This window comes from Haemorhous mexicanus, chromosome 32, assembly GCF_027477595.1.
Source record: "Haemorhous mexicanus isolate bHaeMex1 chromosome 32, bHaeMex1.pri, whole genome shotgun sequence".
NCBI lineage: Eukaryota > Metazoa > Chordata > Aves > Passeriformes > Fringillidae > Haemorhous > Haemorhous mexicanus.
Window position 1 is genome coordinate 1,240,970 of NC_082372.1, and position 10,639 is coordinate 1,251,608.

Sequence of the window (10,639 nt, forward strand, 5' to 3'; positions counted from 1 at the left end):
GAGGAAAGTGTCCCTGGAGCTGGGGCTGAGGACCCGGGGTGGATGTGAGCCCGTGTGGGTGTGAAGGAAGCTGGCAGAGCGCTGAGTTTGCTTTCCCTGCAGGCTCGCGCTCTGATCCGGCAGAACGGGACCCCGCAGCTGCAGGAGCCCCGGCGCCTGTCGGCTCTGCTGCGGGACTTCCTCGAGTGCAGCCTGGAGCCGGACGAGGAGCGGCGCTGGGCTGCCCAGGAGCTGCTGCAGGTGAATGCCAAGGGCTGCAGGGCAAGCAGCAGCGCGAGGGAGGGGTTTTCTTGTGGGGCCCCCTCCGACAGTCTCCAGCCTCGCTGCTTTCCACACGCAGAGCGAGCAGAATCCTCGCCTGCTTTGGCCTGGCAGGCTCCTTTCGAGGCCAGCTGGGCCTGGTGCCCCACAGCGAGCAGGGACATCTTCAACAGGTCAGGGGGCTCCGAGCCCTGCCCGACCTGAGCTTGGAGGTTTCCAGAGAGGAGACACCTCCCACACCTCTGGGCACCTTCTTTCAGTGTTCCCCCACTCTCCTGGGTAAAAAATTCTCCCTTAGATCTAATCTGAGCCTGCTCCCCTCTCTTGAGTTTTAAATCATTTCCCTTTGTCCTGCTGCAAGAGGGCTGTGAGGAACTTGACTCTGGGAAGTAACAGTTCATTTCTTTCTTTTTTATCCTTTGGACAGCACCCATTTTTGTCATCAGCCAAGCCTCTCTCCAGCCTGACCCCTCTGATCACTGCAGCGAAGCAACTGAGGGAGCAGCGGAGGAGATGAAGACCTTGAGGGAGCTTCTTGTTACAGTAGTTACGACAACTAGTTAGTTTTGGTAGTTAGCTCTGATAGTTATGGTAGTTAGTACTGTTAGTTGGTTATGGTAGTTTGCACAATCTGTTTGTTATGGTTCTTGTTGGTTATGGTAGTTTTTGGAATAAAAACTCTCTCAAACCTCGACTCCCTTGACGTGTCCCTTCCTTCTCCCGCTGTGCCTCAGCTGCCCGGAGCCATGTGAGGGGAGAGCGGGCCCAGCCCGGCCCAGAGCTGAGCCCCAGCAGAGCCCTGGCAGAGCCCAGAGCAGCCTCGGCACCTGCAGAGTCAGCCTGGAAGGAGGCGCTTGGAGCCTTCGGGGCTGCACCCGGCTCTGGGTTACAAACTGTGTGTGCTGGAAAATGCCAGCGGCTCTGCAGGAGGGCAGAAGGGGCCCGGGGAAGGCCCAAGTGCTCCGTGCAAGGGAAAAACCTGCCCAGGCTTTGGTGTAAATACCTAGGCAGTGTTGGCTTTTGCTATTATGTATGGACTTGTGCAAATTATTCTTAATCACAACGAGTTTGATATGGTACAGTTTGTAATCACTTTTCACTGCTTTTGCTATAGTATAATTTGTCAGGTTCTTGTGGCCAATGCCCTGGCCCCTGTGCAGCTCGTATCCTCAGAACATCATTTATGGATGATATTTTAGTTTGTGGAGAGTGTGAAAAACTGACATTATAGTTTTGGCTTTTGCAAACTATTAAAGTGGATGCCATGTGTTGTGCATTGTAATGTTAACTTTTGCAGAAGTAGCTGTAGTTGTGAAATAATAGCTAATGCTTTTATTTTTGTAACTAACTGACAATAGTGAGAATGACTCAGAGATATTTGTGAAATAGCTTATGTTGGTTTAAAGGACTTGTGGAAATAGCTAAAACTGTCTGCCTGGTCAGATAACACTTGAGGAAGGGATGTGATGAGGGTCCCTGCCACTGACCCTTCCACTGTCAGTAACTGTCACCTGCTGCAACCACAGAACAGGGGGCCCTTGTGAGGGGGTGACACACAACCCTCAAAACAACAACCCACGATTCCTGCACATACTCTAAAAAGGCAGGTTGGGGGTCAAACCAACCTAAAGAATTCCTGGAACATGTAAAGGAGTTCAAAGAAATGTTTGAATGTGTATATTTTGAACAATACAATGGAAAAATTAGACAAGAAGAGTTGCTGTGGTTAACCATTGTGCCTCTGGCCATGGCCAAGCACCCAGTGCTGTTACTGATTTGTCACTAATTATCCCTTATTAAACTTTTAAAAATTCTAAAGAGTGAGGCTCTTTTCTCACACAACCCAAGGTGCTCACCCCTTGTTGTTCTCCCAAGCCAGAATTTGTCAATCCTAAACTTTGTCTGTGTGGAAGAAAAGGAGGCTGTGAAGAGAAGGAAGATGCACTGGTGTGGAGGCCCAGGGGCTTAACTCTCACTTATCTGCTTCCTTGCTGCACCTGTTGTTGTGCACATGTGCAATGTGTTATGCAGATTGGTTTACGAAAGGGTGTTTTCTTAATTAGCCATTATCTTAATTGGTGATGGAGTTTGGATTGGTTGACCAATTGGATATGTCTGTATTGTACTGTCTGTGAGGGGGTGAGTTTATTAATTAGTACAGAACAATACAGTATGGTAGGATAAGGTGATTGATCAGCCTCCTGCAATCATGGAGTCAATGCTAATTAATGCCACGACAGCCCTCGGCACCCATCACTCAGAGCCTGAGCTGCTTGAGGTTTGTTCTGCTGGCAGCTGGGGACTGATGATTTTTCTTTCAGCACTGGACAGTCCTTGTTCCAGTGCCCCCATTTCTTACAGGGTGCACTCTGCTCCTTCTCCACAGGGGAAGCTTTCTTGGGTGACTTTTCCTGAGCTGCCTTCTTGCTGGGTTGGGATGAACTCTTTCCCTTGGGCCCCTGTCTCAAAACACCTTCCAGGCACCCTCCAGCAGTTTATCTATGTCTTCAACTCCCTTTATCTGTTCTTCTTTTATCATTTGAAGCCTGACCCACACAAAACAAAAGGAGATGTGCTTTACCCTCAGCTGATTCAGGATCTACATCAGTATATTTGATGGCAGTTTCTCTTGTTTCCTGTTTAAAAAATCAGGGGGTGATTCATCATCATTTTGCCTCACTTGGTGAAGCTCTGACCAATTTCCAGCTTTAGAGACCCCATGTTTTAACCCCCATTCCACGAGGCTTTGATATCAGTTTAATTTTGCCATCTGCTCGGGTGTATTTCCATCCCACCCCGGGTTTCCAAGGGGAAATCTCTCAGTGACAGTGCCTTGAAGCAGCTCCCTGGCTGTGCTCCCCTCAAGGAACGTTGGGATGGCTTTATTGACCACTCGTCCCTCAGTGGGGTCAAGGGATGTGTCTGACACAGAGTTCAGAACAGACCAGTCTGATGTATATAGAGAATAATAATTTATTTATTTATTTATTTAAATATTTATTTATAGGCTGTACGGTGCACACATGAACTGATAGATTATACTGCACCAACCAGCAGCTACAAGGAATCACTGATAATAGCAGTATCAAATACCATATCAAATTGCTGGTGATCAATAGCAATGTGTAAAAGGCAATACAAAAGTGCACAAACCAATGCAGAATTGCAGAAGCCATTTATAAAATTGCAATTTATGACTCGGCTCTGCTGCAGGCACAGTGGAAAGCTGGAAGCTGCTGAGGGGACTCATTCACCCCTGTCCCCTGTCCCTGAGTGTCCCTGAGTGTCCCCAGTGACGTCACCCCAGGAATTCCCATCAGGATTTTGGACAGTATCAATGAGAAATCCCAGAAAATTCCCCAAATTTGTCTCAAATACTGCACGGGGAGGGCACAGGTGACAGCAGCAATACCCCTGAGGATGTCACTACTGTGATGATGTCATGGCAGTGACATCACCATCCCTGCAGCAGCTTTGGGATGTCCTCGATGGCTTTTTGGCACTTCTCAGTCACCACAGGGGCACTGGAGCTGCTGGGATCACAATTGAAGATGTTGTTGATGTCATCAAGTGCCCCTAGCAGGTGATCCTTGGCCAGGCGGGTGTTGGCCACCCACAGCCGCTCAGCCACAGCCACCTTGGCTGGCAAGGCCTCGGGGACATCGGGGGACTCCTCCTCTGTCCCCTCCATGGTGTCTACGATGTCCCTGAGCAGGCGCTGCAGCTCCCAGGGGAAGGCGGTGGCTTTGTCACACGTGGCCACCAAGTGCTCCAGCAGCCCCAGGGGGCCTCCACCTCCTGTCCCCTCCTGGTGGCCATCAATGCCTGGCTCTTGGCCACCACAGCCCCTCCCATGGCCATGGTGGCCGCCAGCACCTTGTTGTGGCCACCACCACCTGGGCCTCAAACGAAGTCACTGCCAAGACCCCTCCTCCCTGCCAAGGGCCAGTGGCAGCTCCTGTTCCATGGCCACCATGTTTTCCGGAGCTGTCCCCAAGCAGGCGGCCGTGTCCTGCCAGTCCCTGGCCTTGGTGGTGGCTGCAACAGCGGCCTCAGCAGTGGCCACCTCCCTGCAGGTGTCACGGAGCTCGGTGGCCTCTCTGGCCAGCCAGTCCCAGCTGTTCACGAGCCTGGCCACCGACTCCTGCCAGGCGCTGGTCACAGCTCTCACATCAGCCCAGGTGGTCCCAGGTGTTGCTCTGAGGGTGGCCAGGGCCTGGCCCAGGGAGGAGACATCACAGTGGCTCAGGGAGGTGACACTGCCGTGGTCCAGGATCGCATGAAGGCTCCGGGTGAATCTCCTCAGGTCCTCTTGCAGGGAGTCTGGGGACTTGTGCAGGCACTTGGCTCTGTGTGGCCCAGTCACGGTAGCCACCAGCTCTCCCAGGGTGGCCACCACGGCCACAAGTGCCTGCAGCTGTGGAGGGGACATACGGGGAGGAGACAGGGGAGGTGTCAGGGACCCGGTGGCACTTACAGCATCCTGCAGTGGCCCCATGACCCTGAGGGGTCCCCTTTGTCCTCTCTGTCCCTTTGTCAGCCTCTTGTCCTGCTGCCACCTCGTGCCAGCCCCCATGCCCCCTCCAGCATCCCCCCATCTCCCTCTCCGCCCCATCGCGCCTCTTGGAGCTCCATGGTCACTGGGGACACCTTGTGGACACCTTGGGGACGCTCCTGGGGTCGAAGGAGCCTTGTGATGTCCTCGGTGGCTCTTTGGCACCACTCAGCCACAACACAGGTACTGGGGCCAGTGCGATGACCAAAGAAATAGAACTTGATGATGTATTCAACTGTCCCCACCAGGTGATTCTTAACCACACGGAGGTTGGCCTCCCACAGAAGCTTGGCAAGGGCCACCTTGCCCACCAAGGCCTCGGGGACATTGGGGGACGCCTCATTTGTCCCCTCCAGGGGGGCCTCGATGTTCCTGAGCAGGCGCTGCAGCTCCCAGGGGAACATGGTGGCTTTGTCACACGCGGCCACCAAGCGCTCCAGCAGCCCCAGGGCCACCTCCACCTGCTGTCTCACCATGGTGGCCCTGGTTGCCTCGCTGGCAGCCACCCTGGCCTCTTCCCTCACCTGGGCTGGGATTTGGGCAGCATCTCCTCGTCCCGCCAGGGCAGGGTGGCCAGCAGCTCACCCACGATGGCCACCACGGTGACCTGTGGCCTCAGCAGGGACGGGGACAGCTGGGGAGGGAACAGGGGAGGTGTCAGGGACCTGGTGGCACTTACAGCCTCCTGGGCTAGCCCCTTGCCCCCGAGGGTTCCCCTTTGTCCCCTCCATCCCTTTGTCAGCCTCTTGTTCCCTCTGCCACCCCCTGCCCCTCCCCTCGTAGCCCCTCCCACCCCCTGCCCCTCTGCTGTCCCCTCTGCCACCGCCCACCAAACTCTAAGCCCCTGCCACCACCTGCCAACCCGCTGTGTTCCCTCATCCCCCCCCTGCCTCCTCTGCCCTAGTGTCCCCTCTGTCCCCCTCCTCCCCCCCTGCTTCACTCCGCATTGCACCTCTTGGGGCTCCATGCTCACTGGGGACACCTTGGGGACGCTCTGGGGATGCTCCAGGGGTTGAAGGAGCCTTGGGATGTCCTCGATGGCTCTCTGGCACCGCTCGGCCACCTCACGGGCACTGGGGTTGGCAGAATCATCAGTGAACAAGAAATCAATGATGTCATCAAGTGTCCCCACCAGGTGATCCTTGATCAGGCGAGCATTGGCCTCCCACAGCTGCTCGGCCACGGCCACCTTGGCCATCAAGGCCTCGGGGACATTGGGGGATGCCTCATTTATCTCTTTCAGGGTGGCCTCGATGTCCCGAACCCTGAGCTGCAGCTCCCGGGGGAACGTGGTGGCTTCGTCACACGCGGCCACCAAGTGCTCCAGCAGCCCCAGGGCCACCTCCAGCCGCTGTCTCACCTTGGTGGCATTGTTGCCTTGCTGGCAGCCACCATGGCATCTGTCCTCACCTGGTCTTCCTGCCTGGCCAGCACCTCGGCCCCCTCCTCCCCGCCCAGGGCCTGACCCAGCTCCACCATGTTTTCTTGAGCTGTCCCATCACGGGCAGCCTTGTCCTGCGGGTCCCTTCCCTGGGCAGTGAAGGTGGTCACCCTGTAGGCCGCCTCACTGACCACCTTCCTGCAGGTGTTGCGGAGCTTGGTGGCCTTCCTGGCCAGCTCGGCCCACCTGTCCACAAGCACAGCTACCAACCGCTGCCACTTCCTGGCCACCATTGTCACACGCATCCGGGTGGTCCATGGGGTGCTCTGGCAGGCGGCCAGGCCCTGGCTCAGGGAGGTGACAGGATCATCATCATCGGAGATGACATTGTGCCACCAGGTGTCATCAAAGCAGTACTGGGTGGTCTGGAACTCCTTGGTGAAGTCCACCAAGTCCCAGTACAGCCATCTTGGGGCCATAAGTAACAGTATCATCTCGTCCTGACTAGGCAGGGTGGCCAGCAGCTCGCCAAGGATGGCCACCACGGTGACCTGTGGCTGCAGCAGGGCCAGGGACAGCTGGGGAGGGAACAGGGGAGGTGTCAGGGACCTGGTGGCACTTACGGCCTCCTGCGGTGGCCCCCTGCCCGAGGGGTCCCCTTTGTCCCCTCTTTCCCTTTGTCAACCTCTTGTTCCCTCTGCCACCCCCTGCCCCTCCTCACATAGCCCCGCCTGCCCTCTGCCTCTCTGCTGTCCTTTCTGCCACCCCCTGCCACCCCCTGTGTCCCCATCCCTCTGGGTCCCCCCATCCCCAACTGCCCCCTACCCACCATGTCCCCTCCCCTGTCACCTCCCCCCTTCCTGCCACTCCCTCCTGTCCCCTTTGCAACCCCTTGTCCCCTCCCATCACTCTGTGTCCCCTCCATCCTTCACTGCCCCCTCACCCCCCGTTCCCCCTCTTCCTGCCATGTGTCCCCTCTGTCCCCCCCATCGCACCTCTTGGAGTTCCATGCTCACTGGGGACACCTTGGGGACACTCTGGGGACGCTCTGGGGGTCGAAGGAGCCTTGGGATGTCCTCGATGGCTCTTTGGCACCACTCAGCCACCCTGTGGCAATGGGGGTGTTTGGGAACACAGCCGAAGTAGCAGTCGATGATGTCTTGAAGTGTCCCCACCAGGTGATCCTTGGCCAGGTGGGCGTTGGCCTCCCACAGCCACTCGGCCTCGGCCACCTTGGCCACCAAGTCCTCAGGGACATTGGGGGATGCCTCATTTGTCCCCTCCAGGGCGGCCCCAATGTCTCCAATCCTGAGCTGCAGCTCCCGGGGGAGCGCAGTGGCTTCGGCACACGCGGCCACCAAGCGCTCCAGCAGCCCCAGGGCCGTCTCCACCCGCTGTCTCACTACCATGGTGGCCCTTGTTGCCCGGCTGGCAGCCTCCCTGGCATCTCTCCTCACCTGTGCCTCATGCTTGGTGTCCATCACAGCCCACTCAATCCAGTCCATGGCCAGACCCAGCTCCATCATGATTTCCTGATCTATCCAATAACGGGCAGCCTCGTCCTGCAGCTCCCTGGCCCGGGTGGTGGCGGTGATCGCCTCAGTGGCTGCCTCAGTGACCACCTCCCTGCAGGTGTTGCAGAGCTCGGTGGCTGCCCTGGCCAGCTTGGCCCAGCTTTTCACGAGCTCAGACACCGACCCCTGCCACTTGCTGGCCACCATTGTCATGTGGTTCCGGGGGTCCATGGGGCACTCTTGTAGGTGGCCAGGGCCTGGCTCAGGGAGGTGACAGGGTCATCATCATCAGAGGTGACATTGCAGTGCCACCAGGGGTCATCAGTGCAGTCCCGGGTGTCCCAGAGGGCCCTGGTGAATTCCTCCAGGTCCCAGTACAGACGCAATGTGGACACAGGCAGCATCTCCTCGTCCTGCCTGGGCAGGGCGGCCAGCAGCTCGCCCAGGGTGGCCACCACGGTGACCTGTGGCTGCAGCAGGGCTGGGAACAGCTGGGGAGGGGACAGGGAAAGTGTCAGGGACCTCAGAGCACTTGTGGCCTCCTGCAGTGGCCCCCTGTGCCCCTGAGGGGTCCCCCTTGTTCCCTCCATCCCTGTGTCAGCCTCATGTTTCTTCTGCCACCCCCTGCACCTCCCCCCGCAACCCCTCCCGCCTCCTGCCTCTCTGCTGTCCCCTCTGCCACCACACCTGTAGCCCCTGCCACCCCCCGCTGTCTCCTCTGCCATCCCTCACCAGCTCCCATGTCTCCTCCCCCTGTGTCCCCTCATCAGCCATTGCCCCCTCACCCCCTTTCCCCTCCACCCTTCTGTCACCTCCCCCCTTCCTGCCATTCCATCCTGTCCCCTTTGTGACCCCTTGTGCCCTCCCACCAGCCCCCGTGTCCTCCCCATCCCCCATTGCCCCCTGGCCCCAGTGTCCCCTCTGTCTCCCTCTCTCCCCCTCTCCCCCCTGTCGCACCTCTTGGAGCTCCATACTCACTGGGGACACCCTGGGGACACCTTGGGGATGCTTCAGGGGTCGAAGGAGCCTTGGGATGTCCTCGATGGCTCTTTGGCACCGCTCGGCCACCCCACTGGGGCTGTCAGGACCACCATTGATATACAAGTTGATGATGTCATCAAGTGTCCCCACCAGGTGATCCTTGGCCAGGCGGGCGTTGGCCTCCCACAGCCGCTCAGCCACAGCCACCTTGGCCACCAAGGCCTCGGGGACATTGGGGGATGCCTCATTTGCCCCCTCCAGGGTGGCCTCGATGTCCCCAACCCTGCGCTGCAGCTCCCGGGGGAACGCGGCAGCTTCGTCACACGCGGCCACCAAGCGCTCCAGCAGCCCCAGGGCCTCCTCCACCCACTGTCTCACTGTGCTGGCCCTTCTTGCCTCGCTGGCAGCCACCCTGGCATCTCTCCTCACCTGGGCTTCACGCCCGGCCACCACCTCAGCCCCCTCCTCCCCTCCCAGGGCCAGAACCAGCTGTACCATGTTTTCCTGAGCTGTCCCATCACGGGCAGCCTCATCCTGCAGCTCCCTGGCCCGGGCAGTGGCGGTGGCCGCCATGTCAGCCATCTCAGTGGCCACCTTCCTGCAGGTGTTGTGGTGCCAGGTGGCTGCCGAGGGCAGGTCAGCCCACCTGTCCAATAGCACAGCCACCGACCTGTGCCACTTGCTGGCTGCCTGTGTCACATGGTCCCAGGTGGTCCATGGGGTGCTCTTGTAGGCGGCCAGGGCCTGGCTCAGGGAGGTGACAGGATCATCATCTTTGGAGGTGACATTGCGGCGCCACCAGGGGTCATCAGTGCAGTACAGGCTGTTCCGGAGCTCCCTGGTGAATTTCTCCAGGTCCGAGTACTGGCGCTTTGGGGATACGAACAGCATCTCGTCCAGGCTGGGCAGGGTGGCCAGCAGCTCGCCCAGGATGGCCACCACGGTGACCTGTGGCTGCAGCAGGGCTGGGGACAGCTGGGGAGAGGACAGGGGAGGTGTCAGGGACCTGGTGGCACTTGTGGCCTCCTGCGATGGCCCCCTGCCCCCGAGGGGTCCCCTTTGTCCCCTCCCTGGAGGGCTCTGCTGTCCCCTCTGTCCCTCTGCCACCCCCCTGACCCCTCTGCCACCCCCTGCCACCTCCTGTTGTCCCCCCCTTCACCTCTCTGTCACTGTCCCCCATTCCTACTATGCCCTCTTGTCCCCTTTGCGACCCCCTGTCCCCTCCCGCCACCCCCCATGTCCCCTCTGTCCCCTCCCCCCCCACCACTCCTGGATTGTCGCACCTCGAGGGGCTCCATGGCCGCTCCAGGGATGCCTTGAGGACACTCCAGGGACACTCTGGGGCCACTCCGGGTGACAAACACACCCGGGTGGCAGCTGGGGACACACAGGAAGCTGACGCGGCCAGATAGGAGAAACAGGAAGACGCGATGTCACTTCCCCCCCCTGCCAGTAGGGCAAAGACGGGGCCCCGATGCCCCCCTGATATCCCCAACGGGACCCCCATGTGCCCTAAGGGTCCCCAGCAAGACCCCAATGTCCCCTCAGGGTCCCCAACAAGCCCCAAGTGTCCCCTGATGTCCTGTTGGGGGCACTGGGGACACACCAGGGTCCTGTTGGGGACACTGTGGGGACATCAGGGACATCATGGTGATCCAAAATGGGAAAGGGGATGTCAGGACAGCCCCGGTGTCCCCATGGGAAGGACATGGGGGTGTCCCCAAGGTCCCCAACTGGACCCCCGTGTGTCCCAACCAGACATCAGGGGGACACTTGGGCCTTGTTGGGGACATTGGGGCAACACTGGGGCCATGTGGAGACACTCAAGGGACATTGGGGTCCCGTTGGGGACATTGAGGGGACATTGGTGACCCTGTCCTGGCCCCACAGGTCGGGGGGGCAGTCAGGGGGAGGCAGTGATGTCACCTCTTCCTGCTTGCTCCATCC

The 10,639-nt window shown here is 58.8% G+C and overlaps 2 protein-coding genes across 2 annotated transcripts; both read right to left on the reverse strand.

The window, feature by feature from the left end:
- Positions 1–3,218: 3,218 nt before the first annotated feature.
- On the reverse strand, positions 3,219–7,791 carry LOC132340585 (uncharacterized). The gene is made up of 4 exons (XM_059871658.1): positions 7,655–7,791; positions 7,193–7,304; positions 5,769–6,775; positions 3,219–5,450 (listed from the first exon to the last, which is right to left on the reverse strand). Exons 1-3 carry the CDS (start codon positions 7,663–7,665, stop codon positions 6,173–6,175), a joined length of 726 nt encoding a protein of 241 aa, XP_059727641.1. The 5' UTR covers positions 7,666–7,791; the 3' UTR covers positions 3,219–5,450; positions 5,769–6,172.
- Positions 7,686–10,345, reverse strand: LOC132340527 (uncharacterized). Its single transcript, XM_059871580.1, has 4 exons — positions 9,976–10,345; positions 8,690–9,667; positions 7,896–8,202; positions 7,686–7,823 (listed from the first exon to the last, which is right to left on the reverse strand). Exons 1-3 carry the CDS (start codon positions 9,988–9,990, stop codon positions 7,921–7,923), a joined length of 1,275 nt encoding a protein of 424 aa, XP_059727563.1. The 5' UTR covers positions 9,991–10,345; the 3' UTR covers positions 7,686–7,823; positions 7,896–7,920.
- Between the last annotated feature and the right edge of the window lie 294 nt (positions 10,346–10,639).

Bases quoted from the DNA above. Each gene is read 5' to 3' on its own strand.
- LOC132340585 (XM_059871658.1), bottom strand. The intron at 6,776-7,192 runs GTGCGATGGGGG...TTCCCTCCCCAG, and splicing joins TGAGCATGGAACTCCAAGAG to CTGTCCCTGGCCCTGCTGCA.
- LOC132340527 (XM_059871580.1), bottom strand. The intron at 8,203-8,689 runs GTGAGTATGGAG...TCCCCTCCCCAG, and splicing joins GTGTCCCCAGGGTGTCCCCA to CTGTTCCCAGCCCTGCTGCA.